Genomic DNA, 20628 nt, shown 5'->3' with positions numbered 1-20628 from the left:
GCACCCGCTACCCTCTCGCTGTCCCTGAGTCCCCCTCAGTCCCCCTCGGCCTGCCTCTTGCCATCTCACTCTAGTTTCCTCTCCATCTCTCTGCCCTGGCACGTGCCATCTCTTGCTCTCACCTGCTCACTTGCTCGCCCTCCTTTGTTTGTGGATGGGCAGGCCCGGGAGGATTAACGAGGCCTCTCAGGATTCCGGCCTCGGCTTCTGCCTGGCTTCGCCTGCTACCCTGCGCACGCCGGGCCTGGCCCCATCTCCCATCACCCCGTGCTGCTAATCCGTGATTGCTCCCCGCTCTGCTCCAACTGGCTGGGGCCTGGCACAGTGGGCAGACCCTCTCCCGACAAGGCTGGGTGGGGCCCGACCAGCCCATCGTTTCTTTTTTCATAACTATTTATTTACTTAGCTGCACCGGATCTTAGTCGCGGCACACGGGATCTTCCATTTTTTGTTATAGCACGTGGCATCTAGTTCCCTGACCAGGGATTGAACCCGGGCCTGCTGCATTGGGAGCTCGGAGTCTTAGCCATTGGACCACCATGCAAGTCCCAGCCACGCTTGAACATGTCTCTGTGCCAGGCCGGGGCCAATGGGTGGACTCAACAGGTGCGATCGGAAGTTATCTAGGGCAGGGGGCTGTGCTGGGCGCAGAGAGGGGAAGGGCATTCCTGGCTGAGGGCACAGCAGAGGCCATCTCGACCACGCCCCTCCCTTGCCGGAACCTTCCCACTGCAGTGGCTCAGGGGTGCAGCTCACCCCTCCCACCTCTCTCCCTGTCACCCTGCTGAGCCCTGTGCCTGGACCCCTCCTCCCCCGGCCTCCCCCCAGAGCCTATCACCCAGGGTTCTGCTCCAATGCCACCTCCTTGGAGGCACCTTCCCAACCTGAAACCAACCTGAAACCCACCCCTGCCCGCTCCCTTGCCCCTCCGACTCTGGAGTCTTTCCTTCAGCTGTTTCACGGGGCTAAAACAGCTAGTAGGGCTTTGCCTCCTTTGCACCGGGTGTGGTGGGCCCGCCTCCCCCTGTCCAATGCACCGGAGGTGGGGGGGACAGCATGCAAAAGCCGGGTGTCATCTAAGGTGGCGGCTGGAGGGAGCCCCAGCCCTGCTCGACGTTGATGATTTTATTTCACGGACTTGTGGGAGCCACAGGAGGTTTTGTGAGCAGGAGGGGGACACGGTCTCCCCAGTACAGGCCCCAGTTGAGAAGCAGGACTGAGGTGCTATCAGCGCCCCCTGCCTGGATGCTGGGCCTGGCCAAGCTCTCCCCGCAGGCTCTCGCGTACCCGTCACAGCACCCTAGACATGCGTACCCTTAGCATCTCCATTTTGCAGATGAGGAAACTGAGGCACCAAGTCCCTTGAGCTGAACCTCATTCTCCACCCCCATCCCTTGGCCCACCCCCCCTGGGGGGGCAGAGAGAATGGTGGGGCCCGTGCCCTGCCCCCCCCCCACCATGGGCAAGATGCTGCCAAGCCCCTGCCTGCAGCTGCCACGGGGATTTTTAATAACGGGAGTGATTTTTGCATGATGAATGAGGCGCTGCCGTTGTGTACATAATGAAGCCCTAATGTTTTCAAATCCCCATTTAAGGAGCTGATCTCACCCCGTAATGAATTTCAGATCACATCGCCGAGCTGTCGTCCATCCGTCTTCTCCCGGGGGTACCCGCCCACCTTGGCATCTCGAGGGTGGGGCCTGGCGAGGGTGGGCTTTGCGTCCCCCAACAGTGGGCTGAGCCCAAGTCGAGCACCGAGGTGTGTCTGTTGACTGAATGAGTGACCGGGAGGGTGTGGGCAGAAGCCGAGGCAGTTTTGGCAACGGGGGATCACGTGGGGTCCAGGCTCCCAAGTCTCAGCCTGGGAGGAAAACGGAGGCCAGAGAGGAGGAGAGTAGGGAGGGCTGGAGAGAAGGGGGCCTGAGGCTGCAGGCTGAGTCACTTGGCCAGACCTTACGGCTGGGCCTGCACGCTGCAGGTCAGGGGCCTGGGGGTGCAGCGACTCAGGCTTCTGGCTCCTTTCAGCCCAGGCGGTGGGCGTCCGTGCAGGGGGCTGGGCTGGGCTACACCTGCCTGGTCAGAGTGGGCGGGCTGTCCAAGGTGAGCCGTCTAAGTGGGAAGTGGTGGAGAGGGCCTGCCCGCAGGTGCCTTCCGGGGCTTGAGAGGCACCCCCTCCCCGGGCCCCTGGGCCTCGAGCTCACTCTGCTGCCTCCGCAGCCCTCCCTGCCTGCTCTCTGGGTGACATCTCCACTGGCAACGTGTCCTGTCCCTTGGGCGAAGGGGCCCCCAGAGCATTTGGGACAGAGGCATCTTTTGCCTACGGAGCCCGCGGCTGTGCCTCAGTCTCCCCGTCTGTAAAATGGGATGACACGTGATAACACACAGGGCACATTGGTACCAACACGCACCGAACCCTCAGGCCAGACACGGCGGAAGGTGCTGTAACTGACCTTGTACAGGTGAAGCTGAGGCGCAGAGGTGAAGGGACCGGCGGAGGGGTGGGGGAGCTGGGGCAGGCAGCCTTGGGTCTGCTCCTGAACCACACAGCCCCAGTGAGCTCATCTCAGAGGCTCTGACACTCGGCACCTGGGAGGGCACTGCCCGGGCCCTGTCCCCCACCTCCGCTGCCCTGGGGGCCCACAGGAGCCCCAGGCAGGGCAGGGCAGGGCGGAGGGCTGCCCGGACAAGACCTCACCACCCACAGCTGCTGAGAGCTCTGCCCCCATGAGCCTTCATCCCTGCTGGGGGGAGGTGGGGGCCAGGGCAGCGCTCAGAGCATCTGCTATGCTGTAACTGAGACCTCGGACGCATCACTAAATCATCCTGGCCCTGAGTCTCCCCTCCTCTGGCCACCTCAACACAAACCTCAGACCTCCCCCCAAGTTTTCTGAGGCTCAGAGAGGTTAAGTGCCTAGCCCAAAGCTACCAGCACGCTTGTGGGCAAGATTTCTGGGAAGAGAAATGCCAGAAAGAGGCGAGCAGGGGGCCAGACTCACAGGACGTGGAGGGGGATAGAGAAGAAGGGGGAGACGGAGGGGCAGGCCCAGGGCTGGCCGGGGTCCCCTGCCCTCTATCAGGGCACAGCTGCCCTCCTCTCCCCCAGGCCACAGCTCTCCTTGTGTTCCTGTAAATAATTAATTAGCCCCTGCCTGCTTGTTTGTTTAGCATGAGGAATGCTCCCCCACTGAGATGCATTTATTGCTGAATAAATTTAAATATCTAATCTTCCCTTCATGAATATTACAGCACCCTAAATAGCGGCCAACATATCCTAAGCGCCTTGGCAAATGGCCCCCACGGGAGACTGCCTGCTTCGCCGCCGCTGGCTCTGCGGAGGCCCGGCTCCAGCCCCTGCTCTCTTTGGACGCCCTGCCAGCCCCGGCCTTGCTAGGAAGGCGCTGAGTCTAAGCTGATGCTCCCGAAGGCTGAGAACAGGGATGTGGAGGCCGCACTGATGGCAGGAGGCTGGGGTGGGCTTCCAGGCAGGGGCGGCAGGGCTTCTCTGGGGGACGTACCTGGACCCGGGCGGAGAGTCAGGGCTGGAACAGAGAAGGGACAGACAGGGCCCCCAGAGAGCCATCTGAGGAGATGGGGAAGGAGGTAGAAGAGATCAGAGAGGCAGGAGGATGGGGAGAGCCGGTCTCCAAGGCCGCCCTGCTGGACTGGATGCAGACAGTCAGCGGTCAGCCTGTGGGTGCAGCTGAACAGTCTGCACGGGGAAAGCCCCCAGACCGCTCAGCAACCAGAGGTCCCCAGAGCAGCCCCTTTGTTGGGAGGGGGATGGGGAGAGGTGGGGAGGGGCCAGAAGACAGGCTGCAGGGGACTGGCAGAGGAGACAGCAGCTGCAGACAGGGCACCTTCCTGAAGTGTTTGAGTGAGGAAGGCAAGCAGCAGCCAGCCAGCATGGAAGGGCGGCTCAGGGTGGGAACAGTGAGGACAGGTCCTGTCGTGGTTCTCGAGGAAGTGGAGCTGTCCAGCTGTGTGACCTTAGGCAAGTCTCTCACCAACTCTGCCTCAGTTTCTTCTTTGCTAAAGCAAGAAAAGTGATAGCACACCCAGGCTGTGAGGATCAAATATGACAGTGGATGTATAAGGCTCAGCGCCTTGCTCACTAAGAGGCTAAAATTAAGGAGCCGTATCTGGGAGCTGGGGCTTCCCTGGCGGCTCCATGGTAAAGTCCGCCTGTCAATGCAGGAGATGCAGCTCCGATCCCTGCGTGGGGAAGATCCCCTGGAGGAGGATATGGCAACCCGCTCCAGTCTTGCCTGGAAATTCCCATGGACAGAGGAGCCTGGTGGGCCATAGTCCATGGGGTCATGAAAGAGTCAGACACGACTTAGTGACTAAGGAACAACAGCAATAAAAATCTGACAGCTTAACCTGGAGGAGCAAGGAGGCAGCTGCGGAGGGAGGCAGCGCGGGCCTCTGGGCCATCTTCTGCCAGGGAAGGGCTCCGCCTGGACTAGTGGAGAGGCATGAGGAAGGCCTTTTCGCCCACGTGGGCTCAGTCCCCCAGCAGAGACCCCAGGTTTTCTGCTGTCTTGAAGTGGGGCAGGGTCAAGTAGGACGTTTGGGGGAATGTGGCCGTGGGCACCAGGAAGGTTCTGAGGGTCAGCTGATACGAACTGGGGACACCCCCGTACCAGGCAGGCCTGAGGCCCAGCTGCCCCTCTATCCTGGTAACAGCCAACGATAGTCAGGTGGGGAGTGGGGAGGAAGGGATGGGACCCCAGAAGCCTCCTGCTTCCTATCTCCAGGGCTCAGCTTAGCCCAACCTAAGAGCCGGGGCAGGGCCTGGGGTTCGGAGCCAGGGGAGGTGCGGGTCATGGTGGGAGGTGTGGGAAGGGGCAGTCCTTTGGCCTGTAGCTAAGGCCAGTGGGGCTGGGGGCCTCCTCAGAGACAGGAGAACCACAGGTCTGCCCTTGGTTGGGGAAGGGGGACAGGAGGGGGCCAGGCTGGCTCTGGCTTGGGGGGAGGGTGGGCAATGGGGGAACCTCGAACCTGTCCCTCATCTCTACTTTGGGTGAACAGCTCCCTGGGCGCTGTCACAGGAGTCACATGGCCCCGGCCCTATTCTGGATACTGCGGGGGGTGGGGGGACTCCAGTCCAAGGGCTCTGCCGGCGCCAGTTCCTCCCCCCTCCTCCCACCTCATGCCCCCAGGTCAGCCCCAAAGGCCTGGCTGCAGGCCTGTCCACTTCTGCAGGAAATATTAAGTCCCTGAAACAGATCTCGCTGAGCTCCACTTCCGCATGGCCCCCCACTGCAGGCCAAGGTCGCCAGCAGGGTGGACAGCACTGGGAGATGGCAGGCAACCTGGTGCCAAGTGGATGAGACCACTGGGGCAGGGCCGGGAGGTCTCTAGGAGAGCCGGCGCAGGCAGGTCCCTGTGCTCACCCCACATGCCCTGGATGCCACCTCCCACCACACTCCTGGGTGTACACAGGTCGGGTACAGGCCCGTACAGTCTCAGTGTCCAAGTAATAGCCAACACTCGGGTCGCCTTCACTCATGCCAGGCACTGGCTTAAGCACATTACAGGAATTAATTTAATCCTTCCAATATTCCTATGAGGTGAGTACTCGTATTATCCCATTTTATAGATGGGGCAGTTGAGGTCCAGAGAGGTTAAGTGCCCTGGATCACACATCTGTGACTGGCAGAGCTGGTATTTGAACCCAGGTTGCCCAGCTCCACAGCCCCCGCTGTTGCACATGGCGCTGGGTGGTTCCGTGGTACCCCCCACCCAGAATAGACACAACGCAAGTAGACGGTGTACACCCACTGTGCCACACCACCCACTCTCCACCCCTCCAATTGGCTGCGGCTGCCCTCAGCCCTGCACATGAGAGGGGGTGGCAGGGGACCCAGTGACAGATTCCCTCCTGGGGATCCCCCAGTTCTTCTACCCCTCACCCCCACCCCCACTCCTGGGATGCTCGGGAGATCACCTGGTGCCACCTCCGGGTGAAGTCTCAGAACTAGGTTTAATCGGGCTCGCAGGCACGAAAGGGAACGGAAGCAAAGGGGCTGGTCCAGCAGTGGCCCTGGTCCTGGGCTCGGATTTTGAGGGTGGGGCTGTGATGAGGAACTAGGCCCTCAGTTTGAGGTCTGTGAAATGGGGAAACGGTAGTAGTTCCTGCTGCAGACCATGGAGCCCAGTGTCCAAGACGCCCCTGGCACGGGCGTAGGCGCAGTTGGAGCTGGGGACATGCCAGAGGTGGGTGATATTCTCCCGGGGGATGGTGGGGGGGAGTGGTCACTGCCCCAATCTTTCTGATGTGGCAGAGGACGCTCTGGGAAAGGGGAAAGGGCTTGCCAAGGTGCCGCAGTCAATGAGGGGCGAGTCTGGATTTGACTCTTCTTGAGGCTGACCCCGCCTTTCCCTCGGAGCCGCAGCAGCCTGGAGAGGTCAAGAAGCGTCTCTTCCACACCTCCCGCAGCGCCCACGACGACTTGTTTATCTTAGTCCGGGTCCCCAGGGTCGCTGGTGAGGCCCTAGAGCCGCCCTCAGATAAACAAGCCCAGGCCCGGCCCCAATTAAGCCGGATGCACTAACGAGGCGGCTCGTTAACGAGTTTGGGTGCGCGCCCGGAGACACCTGCGCGCCCCGGACCACCCTCCCGCGTGGCGCAGGAAGGAGGTGGAATACCTAGCTCAAGGCCCCCATCGGATCGGCCTCTTGTATCTAGGTGGCCTTAGTGTCCGCGTCTGTAAAGTGGGTCTTAAGAGTTTGTAAATGGCAACCCAAACCAGTAGTCTTCCCTGGTAGCTCAATTGGTAAAGAATCCACCTGCAATGCAGGAGACCCCGGTTGGATTCCTGGGTCGGGAAGATCCCCTGGAGAAGGGAAAGGCTACCCACTCCAGTGTTCTGGCCTGGAGAATTCCATGGACTCAGTCCATGGGGTCGCAAAGAGTCAGACACGACTGAGCGACTTTCACTTTCACTTTCCAGTATTCTTGCCTGGAGAATCCCATGGACAGAGGAGCCTGGCGGGCTATACAGTCCATGGGGTCGCAAGAGTCAGACATGACTTAGCGACTTTCACTTTCACTTTCCAGTATTCTTGCCTGGAGAAATCCCATGGACAGAGGAGCCTGGCGGGCTATACAGTCCATGGGGTCGCAAGAGTCAGACATGACTTAGCGACTAAACCACCACCAAGTTTGTCAAGCGGGTCCGAGAGGGCCTCGCCTTGGGAGGTCGGCGTTCGGATCCCAGGCTCCTCCCGCGAAGGTGGCGACTGGCAGCGGGCCCCGCGGCAGAGAGGGCGGATTTTCCCCCTAGTCCGGCTCGGGCTGCGGATCCTGTCGCTCGGACCCGCCTCCCGAGTCCCGGCTCCGCCTCTGCCCGGGGAGACCTCAGCCCCGCCTGCGCCCCTGCCGCGCGCCCAGGAAAGAGCAGGGCGGACGGGGCGCGCCCCCTGCCGGCGGGTCTACGCCGGCTCCCGCCGCGGCCCTCTCTGGCCCCAGTCTACGCCTCGGTTTCCCGAGCTGTGAAACAAGTGTGGGACCGGGGGTGCGGGAAGAGGGTGGAGGTGTGAGGGAGCGTCTGGAGGCCGCGGGAGAAAGGCTCGGGTCCGGGTGAGTCCCGCACAGCCCAGGAATTGGAGTCTTCTCTCCTTGGGCCTCGGCCTTCTCTGTAAAACGGGCTCAGCGGGTGGCGGGGAGCCCCACAACTCACTGCCCGGTTCCCTGCAGTGGACGGCTGCATCCACCGAGCCGCCGGACCCCTGCTCACCGACGAGTGCCGGACTTTGCAGAGCTGCGAGACCGGCAAGGCCAAGATCACCTGCGGCTATCGGCTGCCGGCCAAGTGTGAGTCCCGGACACCCCCACCCCGTGGGGCGCAGACAGGGCGCCTTGCGTAATTAGTGTAACTCGGGAATAAGGGTGTACCCCGACAGAATTGCTGGAGGCCTCCTCCGGGGGCACTTAAGTGCCAGGACCTGGCTCCTCCTCGCAGATCCCAGGAAGCAGGTGTGTGGAGGGCATGCGCAGAGGCTGGGAGCGGCAAGGACGAAGTGAGGGAAAGAGCTCAAGAACGTCCATTGTTTCAGCCCGGTCCAGACAGATGTGGGGAGGGGGCCTGCGTGGGCTGGCCTGTCTGTGCAGGTGTGAATTATATGTGTGGGGTCCCTATCCGGGGAAGATCAGAACTGGGGGAGGAGGGGGCTTGTTTCCTGTCCCCTCCAGGGCCCAGGGGTTTCCCTGGTGGCTCAGCTGGTAAAGAATGCGCTGGCAATGCGGGAGATCTGCATTCGATCCCTGGGTTGGGAAGATCCCCTGGAGAAGGAAATGGCAACCACCCCAGTCTTCTTTTGTGGAGAATCCCATGCACAGAGGAGCCTGGCGGGTTACAATCCATGGGGTCACAGAGTTGGACGCGACTTAGCGACTAAACCACCACCACCACCACCAGAGCGCAGGCCGGCAGGAGGGAAAGCCGAAGACCGCCGGAAGCTCCGGCCGGTCTGACCTCACCCCCTCCCACAGATGTCATCCACACGGTGGGACCCATCGCCCACGGAGAGCCGAGCGCCAGCCAGGCTGCTGAACTCCGCAGCTGCTACCTGAGCAGCCTCGACCTGCTGCTGGAGCACCGGCTCCGCTCAGCGGTGAGGGGCGGCTGGGCGGGGCGGGGCGGGGCGGGGCGCGGCGCGAAGAGTGACGCTGTTCCCAATCCCTTCTTACTACCCGTCACCCTAGGCGTTCCCCTGCATCTCCACTGGAGTGTTCGGTAAGTGGGCTCTAGAAGAGGAAGGGTGCAGATGGGCGGTGCGCGGGCCGGGACGCCGGGAGGAGCCGGAGTGGGCGGGGCGGCGAGGGGCGGAGCTCGGGACTCACTGGTGCCCATGGTCCCGTTCGCAGGCTACCCCAACGAGGCGGCGGCCGAGGTAGTGCTGACCGCTTTGCGCGAGTGGCTGGAGCAGCACAAGGACAAGGTGAGGCCTGGGTCCAGCCGAAGGGAGCGGAGGAAGTGGGCGGCGGGGCGCATGTGACCAACCCCACCCATCATCGCCAAGGTGTGCAGAGGGCCGGGCACTTGCTCTCTGCGTCCTTTAACTCTGTGCGTTTTCCTCCCCTGCGGCCAGGGCACAGGGAGGTTCGCGAAAGGGGTAGCGGGGCGCACACCGCGCCACGAGCCCCTTCTGTAGCCCGAGCTCTAAACCCAGGTTGAAGAGCGCCCCAAGGACAGGGCAGGGGAAACCCCACAGGGGGAGGGTGGTGGTGAGACCCAGGAGCCGGGGAGCCGGCCGCTTCCTCCCAGGCTGAACAGGCCCTGATGCAGGTGGACCGGCTCATCATCTGCGTGTTCCTGGAGAAGGACGAGAACATCTACCGAGAACGCCTCCCCCACTACTTCCCGGTTGGTAGGTGTCCCCTGCCCCCCAGCGCGCCCCCGCCAGCCCCTGTCCCGCCCCGTCCACCCAGGACAGGCTCTCACTGTCCTCTGCCTTCCAGCGTGACGCTGCCCACCCTGACCAGGACTGGTAAGCAGGGCCTGGCCCCCCGTGTGGCTGCCCACTAACCTCATGCCCACTAACACCCGTTCACCCCCACGCAGGGAAGGAAGCCAGGGAGGCAGCCTGGGAGGCCGGGGCAGCCCATGAGCCACTGCTCTGACCTCTCGTCTTTGCCTGCAGACTCCCCTGGGCCCGCTGGACCACGCTCCCAGCTCTAAGAAGTCTCTGAAGCCTGCAGTGGGGCCTGGCGGGGCCACGCTATTCTTTCCCTACACCTCCAGCCCGGTCAGGAGCCTAATAAAGACCACTACTGCTGCAGCTCCGACTGTCCCAGCTCTGCCGGGGGGAGGGAGGGCGCCCAGGTGTGGACAGCTGCTGTGGCACCGAGGGGCTGCCGAGAGCTCTCAGCGAGCCAGGCCGGGGAGGCACGAGGCTGACAGCAGAGCTGGCAGCAGCACGTCACATTTATTGAGGGCCTGCCCCCAGGAAGCTCACAGCCTGGGGGCCGAGACCCCACGCGTGCCAGGAGGCTGGCGGGGTGAGAGACGAGGTGAAGGCAGAGAGGAAGGCAATGCGGACACCGCGGCCCAAGCAGTGGGGGTGCAAAGCAGGCACAGGCAGGGGGCCGAGGGGAGCAGAGCGGGGAGGATGGGGGACCACACACAGGCTGGAGGACTGCCCCTCCCCCACCTGACTGGCACCACCTGGGGTGCCCTGGGGCACCCTAGCGCCTCCCCCTGCCCTGAGCCAGGCTGCAGCATCATGCGGTCCCTCTCCACCCAGGACTCCACCATGCAGAGCCCTGATGGAGGGCATGTGGCCGGGACTCCAGCCAGGACAGCAGTGTGGGGGCAGGGCCCAGGAGGGAGCAGCTAGAAGCTTTGGTGCTCCTGGGTTCCCGGGCAAGGCTCCGAGGACCTTCCACATCCCCAGGGAAACCCCTGGCCAGCTAAACAGGGAAGGGACAGAGGCCTGAAGGGAAAGATGCAGAACCCAAATAACCAGGAAGGGTCCCCGAGAGGCCCAGACCCCTCAAAACTGCTCCTGGCGGGGAGGTTTGGGGGTGGACAGTGAAAAGCCAAGAGGAACCCACTTGAGGGGAAGGGGGGCAGCCAGACACAGCACAGCCAGGCGGGCAGCAGCCAGGCAGGGACACGCAGACACGCGGTCACCACCAGCGTCCCCTTTAATAAAACACGGGAGGTCGTGTGACAGGGAGGGGTAGGCGAGTGAAGTATGACCATTTACAACCACAAAAAACCTCTGTACATGTCTAGTGCCTGGCAGAGGGGTGGGTGGGCAGGGTGGTGGCAGGCCAGGCGGCCCTATTTGTAGAGGATGTCGTAGTGTCCAGGCCGGTAGAGAAGGTAGACCTTGGGCTCGGAGCCCTCGGGGAAGATGTGGGGGTTGGTGGTGCCGCCCTCGCCGCGGTCCATGTACTCCACCTGGATGGAGACGCTGAGCGCCTGGGCCAGCGCGATGATGTGGATGTGGTCGCTCTCCTTGCACATGGGCTCCACCTCCTGCAGCACAGGGCAGCTCAGGGGGTGCTTGGGGCCCGGGGCTCAGGGCCCCTCCCACCTGGGCTCCCCCCCAGGGCTCGAGAGAAAAGGGGGCCCACGGCTGAGGAGTGGGGAGGGGGCAGCACCTGCTGGCAGAACTCCTTGACGGTCCGCCCCCCCTCGATGAAGTGCTCGAAGAACTTGCTCTCGCGCTGCAGGTAGCCTGAGGTGAGCAGCCGAAGGTAGACCACCAGGTAGTCCGAGGTGCTCTGGTCGTTGAAGGAGGCCAGCAGGTCGGCCACGGAGGTCTGCTTCTCCACCTGCTCGATCAGGTCCATGAACTGCGCCCGAGGGGGACAGAGGGCGAGACGAGGGGGGAGACGGTCACCCCTGCCACCGCCAGGCTGCCACCCGCCACCCTGGCCGACCCCGTGGCGGGGCAGCTGGGCTCACCGTGTTGTGGAAATCCTCAATTGTGAACTCAGTGAAGCCTTGGGACACCAGGTCCTCTTTGCTCTTGGCAGACACAGCCTTGAACCTGTGGACGGGCAGAGGGCGCCATGGGCTCCTAGGCCAGCACTGGGGCTCAGGGGGAGCCACACCTCCTAGCCACCAACAGGGAGGACGGAGCCCAGGCACCATCACGGAACCTCTCCCATGCGCCTCCTCACCGCTGCAGTTCCTTGCTGTCGTCCAGCAATGCCTCCAAGTGGGAGAATCCGAAAGCGCGATAGAAGCAGTTTCCATCAGGCCTGGTCTTGCGGATGTATGAGTACTTTTTGTGGAGGTCCTGTGGAGAGGCAGCCCCCACCCCACCCCATGCCCATCAACATCCGGCAGAAACCAGGGCAGGCCCAGGAAATGCCCCCAACAGAGGTCACACCACAACAGCCTCCTGTGGTCTTGGCTGCTGACTCCGATAATGGGGGTCACTTAGCAACCAGCTCCTGGCAGCCCCCACAGCCTCAGGAACATGAATTATAGACACATCGGTTGCATCGGTCACCAAAGTGGTCATCAACCGCTAGGCATGCCATGCTGCTGGGCCTAAAGGGCTACTGTTTCATAAAACCAGGCAAGTGAATGGGTCCTTGACAGAGGCAGCTTTTCCAGTGAATAGCCTTTCAAACCCTGAGAGCTCCAGGGCAAACATGTCAGTGTATTCGGCACGGTGCCGCACTGGGGCCCCCACTGCAGTCCTGGGCAGGAAACAACCCCCTCATCTCCATCCAATCCCTACCCTGCCCACTCACAGGTACTGGTTCAATTTTTCCCAGTTTCCTCCCCAGCTCAACAGAGTTTCTCCTGTCTGTTCCATTTCCCCTCAGGGGTCTGGCCCTCGGCACTGTCCCGCAACCAGGCCTCACTCCCCGGGCCTGAGCACCCTCCCCTTCCTCCTGACGCCTATATTTCATGCCTTCTCCCCATATCTTAAGTCCCCAACTAGTCACCTTCTCGACGACCATGCTTCCTTTGTGAGGACTTCCACTAAGAAGCCATCACCCCCACGGCACCCTGCCCTGCAGGGGCCTCGCTCTCCATCCCTGGAGGGTCCAAAGCTGCTCCCAGAGCTACCTTCCCTTGGACTTAGGACACTGTTCCTGAAATGTGCCCTCCCCTCCCCACCATCAGCTTCTCTCTCCCAACCCACTGGACCCAGCCGCCTATAAACAAATGCTCTGCTCCCCATGAATTCCCTCGCAGCTACCTCCCCACCTCTCTGCTCTCCTGCAGGGCAGCACTACTCCTGAAGCCGCCTGTGCTGCTCTGTTTCTTTTCTGCTGGGAACGCAAGCCCAGCCGGCTTCTACTCTAGTGAAGGTCAGAGACGCCCTCCTAAGTCCGAGGGTCAAACCCATTCCCCACAGACCGTTGCTGAGCGGCATCTACCTGCACCCACAGGTGTGGTGATGCGAACCCCCTTCTTCCCTCCTCCCCCACCCTCCCCATGCCCTCTGACCTCACCACTGCCCCTCTTCACCTACCCGTGGTGGTCAGGGTCGCCACCCAACCACACACCCTTCCTCAAGACCTGTGTGTCACCTGCCACAAGACAGTCACGCCAGCGACCATCAACAGCCCCTGCTGCGTGAAGAGCACAACCTGTTCAGGCCTGGGGCAGCCCCGGTGTCAGCTGTCTCCTGACCTCCTGGGATTTAAATGGAATTCTTCACCCACCCACTTCACCCTCAACTCAACTGCCTGGGCTGCACCCGCTCTAAACTGCCCAGCCAACAGGCGGCTTCTGACCTCGTGGCCTTCCCTGCCTTTCCTCAGCTCCCCACCTTTCAGCCATGGAGTCAAACCCTCCCAGCTGTGCGGACTCCGCCCTCACTGGCCCTGTCCAGCCAGCAGCAGACCCTGCCACTTGGCCCGCGGCAGTCTCTCCTCACGTGGGCTGTTCTGCTGCCCCGTCCAACTCCATCCAGGGCCGGTTTCATCGCAAAAGCTTCCACACGGGTCTCCTGGCCTGCACCCCACTCACTGCCCAGTCTCCGCGGCACCAGTGACCACAGAAACCCACTAAGCACGCGGCTCCCTCCAAATCCCTTCTGGGCTCCAAGCCCCGTGTCTCCCACCCACTCTGCTCCCACTATGCTGGCCGCCCCCCGGCTCCACCCGGATGGCCGCCCCGCCTTGCTCGCTGGCCTCTTTCAGTTCATCAGACACCACCCTAGGTAGACCTGCAAATCCCCGCCCCCCATCTCCTCGGCCCATTTCACTTCTGTCCACAGCACTCACCACCTCCGCCATACATGTGAGCTGCCTTGACTTAAGGGCTGTCTTTCCACCCTGAACCACCACAGTGACTTGGCAGCTGTAGTCATCACTATCTCCAGAGCCTAAAACTGCCTGGCCCACAGTGTGTGCTCCTAGTGTTAAAATGGGACAAAATGTGTACAAAGAGCCCAAATCCCTGCCACAACCAGAACTGTTCTGAGCACTTACTCCGTGCCAGGCCCATCATCCTCCCACGTGTCCCCCAAGGGCCCACTTCACAGAGGAGCCAAGGCACACAGCAGCGTGGGCCCTGCTGTCTGCGCTCTGGCTCCTCCCAGGGAGCTACGGTGGGCTCAGGCCCAGCCTGGGCGGGGTGTCAGGCGCCGAGGCAGGCCTGTCCAGACAGCACACGGCTGACACTTGAACATCTGCCGACTGACTCAGGGGGAGAACCTGAGAGGCGTGGCCTGTCCACTTTACTGAAGTGGCCCGTGTGACAGGCAGGCTTTGAGCCCCGCCAGCCCACCACACAGAGAAGAGGGGGGACTCACCGCCTCCCAGGCGCTGGGCTCCACGCCTGACCACCGTCCTCTCCTGCAAGCCTCACGTCCACCCCACGAGACAGGCCTCTCCACCCAGAGCTGGCAGATCAACAGAGGCCCCAAGAAGGCCAGTGTGCTGCCCAAGATCACATAGTAGGGGGAAGGCGGGACTCAACATCAGGTCGGTCGGGCCCCAAAGCCAGGGCCTTCTCTCCAGAGGCCTCCAGGGTAGACCATGAACACCACGAGCAGGGGCAGAGGAGCCCACAGGCCACACGCGGCGGGCTCTGGCCTTCATGTGCACTGTCTGGCCCACACACTGTAAGTGTGAATCAGCTGCCAACTGTCAGGAGTCTGGAGATTTTACAACAAAAGATTTCTGGCTGGTCGGCCTCGGAAGCACTGATGGAGTGACAGGCATGGATGCTCCCATTAGCCCCATGAGCCTCCACCACTTGCTACTGATGGAGCCGGGCTGCAGTGCCCACTGTTCACCGCCTGATCTGACCACCTCCAGTCACCTGGGTTACCTGCCTGGCCCCTCAAATGGCTAACCCCAAAGGCCAACCTTCCAGGTCAAAGAGTCTAAGCAGCTTTGATCTTTGGGGGAAGTGGGGAAGGAGTAGCATTTACTAAACCCTCAGGCTGTGCCCCGGAGAAGGCAATGGCACCCACTCCAGTGCTCTTTCCTGGAAAATCCCACGGACGGAGGAGCCTGGTGCGCTTCAGTCCATGGGGTCGCTAAGAATCGGACATGACTGAGCGACTTCACTTTCACTTTTCACTTTTGTGCACTGGAGAAGGAAATGCACCCACTCCAGTGTTCTTGCCTGGAGAATCCCAGGGACGGGCGAGCCTGGTGGGCTGCCATCTACGGGGTCGCACAGAGTCGGACACGAATGAAGTGACTTAGCAGCAGCAGCAGGCTGTGCCCAGGAGACACTGTGTACACACACTCACTGTCACACTTCAAACCCCCAGCTCACAGAGGAGGAAGTGAGTGGTTAAAGGACTTACCTCACTTTCTAGGGGAGGCAGCAGGGCCTTGCACGAAGGTCCAGGGGCCCCTCTCCCCAGTGCTGCCTGCCTCTCCACGGAAACAGGAGGCAGGATTGGGTCCCCCGCCGCCACCCTCCCCAGCTAGCCAGCCCCGGCCCACCAGCACCCCCGTGAGCACTGAGAGCACCGGCTCCCCACAACCAGCACCAGGCCCCCCAGGCATCGTCTCCCGCAGCCTCACAAGCACCCTGGCTTTCGTCAGCCTGATTTCACAGCTGAGGTCTCTGCAGCTCTGAGACCAAAGGAGCTGCTGAGGACACAGCTGCCACGTGGCAGCATCAGGATCTGAATCAAGGTCTTTTTGGTTCCAGACTCCGCCAACCTGTGAACCAGCGACCAGAGGGCTCCCCCACCATCCTCTGAGGCCAGGCCCAGCCAAGTGCAGGTCTGAAGCGGCCAGGCTTCCGCCCCTACCCGAGGGCTCTTCCTGCCCCCTCGGCCAGGCTCCCACCTTGATCTTCTGTTGATAGATGTTGTCATCCTCAGCATACTCTTTGTAGAGGACAGAGAGCTCCAACCGCTCTGAGACCAGCGGGTTCTGCACAGCAATCTGCGGGGGGCAGGGAGGAATCCGTCACGTTCTGACAGGTGAATGGAGTGACCCCCGCCTGTCAGCCTGAACAGCTAGCTGACAGTTGCTGAGCCAGTCACCCAGCAGCACAGGGACCACACACCCCGCCCCCCAAAAAGGCATCTAGTACCAGCTCAGCCTGGGGAGGAGGGAGCTTCCACAGTAGAGACAAACAGTAGGCCTCAGTCCAACCAATGTATCCCCAAAGTAAGGCCACTGGCCACAGCCACTCACCTCTTGCTGAATTCGGTCCTGCTGAGCCATGATGGCTTCATCATAAGCAAGACAGTTAACACCTGGAAGAAGGAAGAAGGCCAAGGATTACAGCGGGCCCTGGATTTCCCCACTCCAGGAAGCTGGGCCGAGGACAAGAATGGGCCAGGAGAGCAGATGTGCAATCTGGAAGCATGCGTCATGCCCTGCTCCACCCCAACTGTGGGATCTTGGCAAAGTCCTTCCCTTTCCCGGGCATGAGTTTTCTCATCTTTAAAGTGAGGAGGCCAAGGACTTCCTGGAGGTCCAGTGGCTAAGGCTCCGAGCTCCCAATGCAAGGGGCCTGGGTTTGATCCCTGGTCTGCGAACTAGATCCCACCTGCCACAACTGAGACCCAGCATAGCCAAACAAGCATAAATAAATGGTAAAAAATAAAGTGAACAGGCCAAGGTGATCACCCCCAAGGTACACTCCTCCAACTCTAACAAGCCCTCTCCCCCTGCTTTCTAACATCGCTTCCCAGCAGCCCGGGAAGGCCCCTGAGCCAGGCGGGGTCTCTTGAGGAAAGACAGATGACAAAGCAGAGTATCTTGGGCTAGATGAGAGCTTCCTGTGAGCTTGCACTTTACTCAATCACACCATTCCTCCGTCTGCCATCCTGGGTATTCTTAATGGTGCCCATTTTACAAAGAACAAAAATGCAGACAGGTGAAATCATCTGCCCGAAGTCACTACAAGGAAGACCTGTGGTCAAACCCAGGTTGGTCTTAATTGCAAAGCCTGCGCTCTTCACCACAATAACTCCTCTGCCACCTCATTGCACAGGATTGTCTGCTGTGAACAGAGACAGATACACCACCTTCCCCCCTTCACTGTGATGCTGTGAGGAGGTGGTACCTTATCAATACTCATCACTGAGTTGGGCGGGTCCACTCTGTGGGCCCCATGCCAAGCAGCCACTGGTGAGAAGCCAGGAGACCTGAATCCTGGCTCCGGTTCTTTCTTAACTTACATGATCCTAAACAAGTCCCTTAGCAGGCGGGGGGATGGGGCCTAGGTCCCCAAAAGCTCAGTTTCTCAGGGTGCGGTTAGAAGGGGAGCTGTGTGCTGAGTGACTTTTCAGGTCAATCCTTTTGAGCTTGAGCAGCCCGGGGCCTCAGCTGGGCCTCCACCCACCCCCTACACTGCACTCCGACTGGGCCGTCCCTCCCAACCCTAGTGACCTCCTCAGTCCCCAGTGTCTAACTCAGGGGTGAGAAGAAGAGGGTGGGACCGTTTTGAGGGGTCCAACTCTTCAGGGGTCTAAGGAAACTCTGCCGAGACAGGAAGCAAGGGGCTGCGAAACCAGGAGAGGGGGCTCTGCCGGAAACGCAGGGCGCTGCCCTCAGGAGCACACACCTGCGGCCGCTCACAACCCCGGGCCGCCCGCAGCATCCCCAGCGGCCCGCCCAGTCCTTTGTGCTCCGCAGTCCGGCGTAATTCGACGCCCTCCCAAGCTCGGGCCGCTCTGGAGGAGGCGGACTAAACGAGGCCGAACTAGGCTCGGGCCTGACTGCCAGGTCCGGGGTGGGAGAGCCGGGGACCGGGGATCCAGGCGCCCAGCGGGGAGGGGGCTGGGCGGGGGCTGGGGGGGCGGAGCAGCCTAGGCCCCGCCCCAGGAGCGCGCGACAGGGAAGAGTTGCGGGCCGGGGCCCGCCCCGCTTTCTCTACCACCGCCCGCCCGGCCGGGGGTCGCGGCGGCGGCTCCTTCCATTGTGAGGGGGAGGGGAGGCGGCGGAGGCGGAGGCAGGGGCCCTCCGCTCGCTTCGCCTCCAGCCGCCTCAGCCCTGGTTTCCTCGGGAACCGGCTATCCGTCATCGCCCCCGCTACCCCAGGCCGGGCGGCTCTCCCCTAGTTGGTACCTTCGGAGTCGCTGCCAAGCGGCTCCTGCTTCTGCTGCTGAGGTTCCTCCGCCGCCATCTTTAAACAGCGCCGCACTGCTGACCGCTTCCGGGTTACTAGTTGTCCTCCCCCCGGAAGACAGCCCCTCCTCGAGGCCCCTCCTTGGTAACGCCCCTAGCAACGGTATCCCCTCGGGCGTAGTCACCTGAGGGGCTCGCAGCCGCGTTCTGCACCGGCGGAAACCGGGGGACTTGAAGGCAATCCACGCCCGCCTTCCTTCCGCACGCTTGCTCGGCTCGGTCTTCCCAGGCTCCCAATGTGCCATGGGGTGATAAGAGCTTCCTGGGGCCACTTGAGTTTTCTTTTCACTGGAGTTTGAAACGCGGATTGTATTACTGAGATAAGCAGGAAAATGAAATTCAAATCACGGAAGGCGATTCCCGCTGTGGGCTCCAGAACTCAAGACAGGCGAATGCAATGAGGATCACCTAGCCGAGGAGACCGGGAATTCTACTAATATCCGAGCTCTGGGAATTCACCGCCCCGCTCCACCGAGCCTTGGCTCCGAGCGGGCTTTGGTGTCCTGCTTCTGACCGAAAGACCATGACCCTCGGGGTCGACCTAACTTTGGACTCCCTGCCCTTGTGATTATGAGAAAATCAGGATTGTTTTTCTTTTTGTTTTTTAAGATAGAAGTTGACAACAAGGAGAAACAGATTAGTGGTTCCCAAGGGTTGAGTAGGGGGCAGGAGGGAAGTGGACGTGGTTATAAAAATGAAGCAGGAGAATCCTTGTGGAGATAGAAGTGTTCTTCATCTTGAATATATATGGATATCCTAGAATATGCTGCACTGTAGTTTCAAACGCAAGATGTTACCAGTGGGGGAAAGTGGGTAAAGGATAGACAGGATCTTTCTGTGTAATCTGTTAAAATCACCTGTGAATTACCTAAAAAGTGTCAAGGCCTTGGATGCTGAAGATGTAGTTATTTAGAGAAGTAACCTTCAGGGGTACTGTTTTCTTGCCTTTCACTATGGAGTGCCTTTTCCATGATATGACAGTGGTCTCTTAGCACTTGAGGAAACTCTGAGCCCCAGTCAGATCCCTCCGTCCATGATAATACAGGTGCAGAATAGGATGAATATCTTCATGAGCTACATCCAGCCCTGGAGCAGGGGCAGTTGGTGCCTGGGCTCACCACATTGCCCACAGTGGCTCTCTCACAGCAACGCTACACATGCCAAGTCTGTGCCCCAACAACATTGCAAATTACTATTTCCTAGGTCACCGATCCTTGTGTTTGCTTCCAAATTCAAGGAAGCACAGGGGCTACCCATTTGGATCCCATGCCTACCAAACTGGGCTTCTCAGGTGACACTAATGGGAAAGAACCTGCCTGAAATGCAGAAGATGCAGGAGGTGCAGGTTCGATCTCTAGGTCGGGAAGATCCTCTGGAGGAGGAAATAGCAACCCACTCCAGTATCCCTGCCTGGAGAATCCCATGAACAGAGGAGCCTGGCAGGCTACCTATCACCCAGAGTCACAGAGTCAGACATGACTAAAGCCACTTAGCACAACACACACACACAGCACACCAAACTGTTCATTCCTTTTCCCAATTTTACCAGTGCAATCTGGAGCTGCCAGTTAGATCTTCAGTTAGTAAGCTTGTGCCTGCCAATGTTCAATTGTGTCAGACTTTGCGACCCTGTGAGCTACATCCCGCTAGGCTCCTCTGTCCATGGGATTCTTCAGGCGAGGATACCGGAGTGGGCTGCCAATTTTCTCCTCCAGGGGATCTTTCCGACTCAGGGATCAAATGCATGTCTCCTGCATCTTCTTCATTGGCAGGTGGATTCTTTACTGCTGAGCAACCTGGGAAGCCCTGTCAGTAGCACTGGTATTACCAAATGAGGAGCAGTTGATGACAAAAGCATGATTTCTATTCTGGCTCTACAAAATCTTGAAAATAGCTGTAAGACAACTCCACCTTTACCCCGACTCCTTACTTTGACTGGGGAGTCTCAGGGGTGGGAAGCACACAAAGGGAGCTGGATTGGGATTAATGTGGGGACAGAGAATCCAGTTGCTCTGAAGGGTGAGAAGGAATCCCATTTGTGGCCCAGTGCTTGACTGCGACCATGCTGCCAATGCCGAGTAAATGCCTCCCTCAACACAAGGGTCTGGGGCTCAAAGATCTGCACCCTCAGTGTATGCAGGGTGTGTAGTTGAGGGGCCCTCCTGCCTGCTGCCCACCCTCCCCCTCTTGTCAGGGGGAAGCTTTGACTCTTAATCCAGTCCCAGGATGGTCAACTTTTGCCCTGCTTTCTTCCATGTCAATCTGGTGATGACTAACTGTTCTCTTACCCTCATTCCATCTCTCCTGCTACTTTTTACCATTTTCGGGTTTTGATTCTCTATCCTGAAGCATCTAAAACCCAATAGCATATTTGCCAGGAATCACCAGCTCCAGATGTTCACCTCTGCCTTTCAATTTACAAACCCAGAAATGAATGGTCCCACACTGCCGGTCCTGCCTGCTGAGGCCTATCATGGGACAGGCAGCACTGCTGCTTGGGTTTAGGCTGCTGTTGGAAACAGTCACAGAGGTGATGGGCAGCAGCCTAGGACTTTATGTTCCATAGACCCGACCTGGCATAGATGCCTCTT

At 60.3% G+C, this 20628-nt stretch overlaps 2 protein-coding genes across 4 annotated transcripts in view; one reads left to right on the top strand and one right to left on the bottom strand.

Moving 5' to 3' along the window:
• Nucleotides 1-9786, top strand: part of MACROD1 (mono-ADP ribosylhydrolase 1) — a 152690-nt gene extending 142904 nt beyond the window's left edge. For 2 of the 3 annotated variants that reach the window (XM_020887702.2, XM_020887701.2), the window contains 6 exons: nt 7703-7819; nt 8498-8619; nt 8711-8741; nt 8873-8946; nt 9294-9375; nt 9649-9786. In XM_020887702.2, coding sequence (XP_020743361.1) covers nt 7703-7819; nt 8498-8619; nt 8711-8741; nt 8873-8946; nt 9294-9375; nt 9649-9686 — 464 coding nt within the window. In that variant the 3' untranslated portion in view covers nt 9687-9786. Of the gene's footprint in view, nt 1-7702; nt 7820-8497; nt 8620-8710; nt 8742-8872; nt 8947-9293; nt 9376-9466; nt 9496-9648 lie in introns of all 3 variants that reach the window. The other variant, XM_020887703.2, reaches the window with a different exon arrangement.
• Nucleotides 9787-9914: 128 nt separating this feature from the next.
• Nucleotides 9915-18086, bottom strand: OTUB1 (OTU deubiquitinase, ubiquitin aldehyde binding 1). The gene is made up of 7 exons (XM_020887699.2): nt 17978-18086; nt 16097-16158; nt 15743-15841; nt 11642-11760; nt 11424-11508; nt 11117-11311; nt 9915-10991 (listed from the first exon to the last, which is right to left on the bottom strand). Exons 1-7 carry the CDS (start codon nt 18033-18035, stop codon nt 10794-10796), a joined length of 816 nt encoding a protein of 271 aa, XP_020743358.1. The 5' UTR covers nt 18036-18086; the 3' UTR covers nt 9915-10793.
• Between the last annotated feature and the right edge of the window lie 2542 nt (nt 18087-20628).

The sequence above is a fragment of the Odocoileus virginianus genome, chromosome 28, assembly GCF_023699985.2.
Source record: "Odocoileus virginianus isolate 20LAN1187 ecotype Illinois chromosome 28, Ovbor_1.2, whole genome shotgun sequence".
Classification (NCBI taxonomy): domain Eukaryota; kingdom Metazoa; phylum Chordata; class Mammalia; order Artiodactyla; family Cervidae; genus Odocoileus; species Odocoileus virginianus.
The sequence above is the reverse complement of the archived record's forward strand: the minus strand, read 5'-3'. Positions and strand labels throughout refer to the sequence as shown.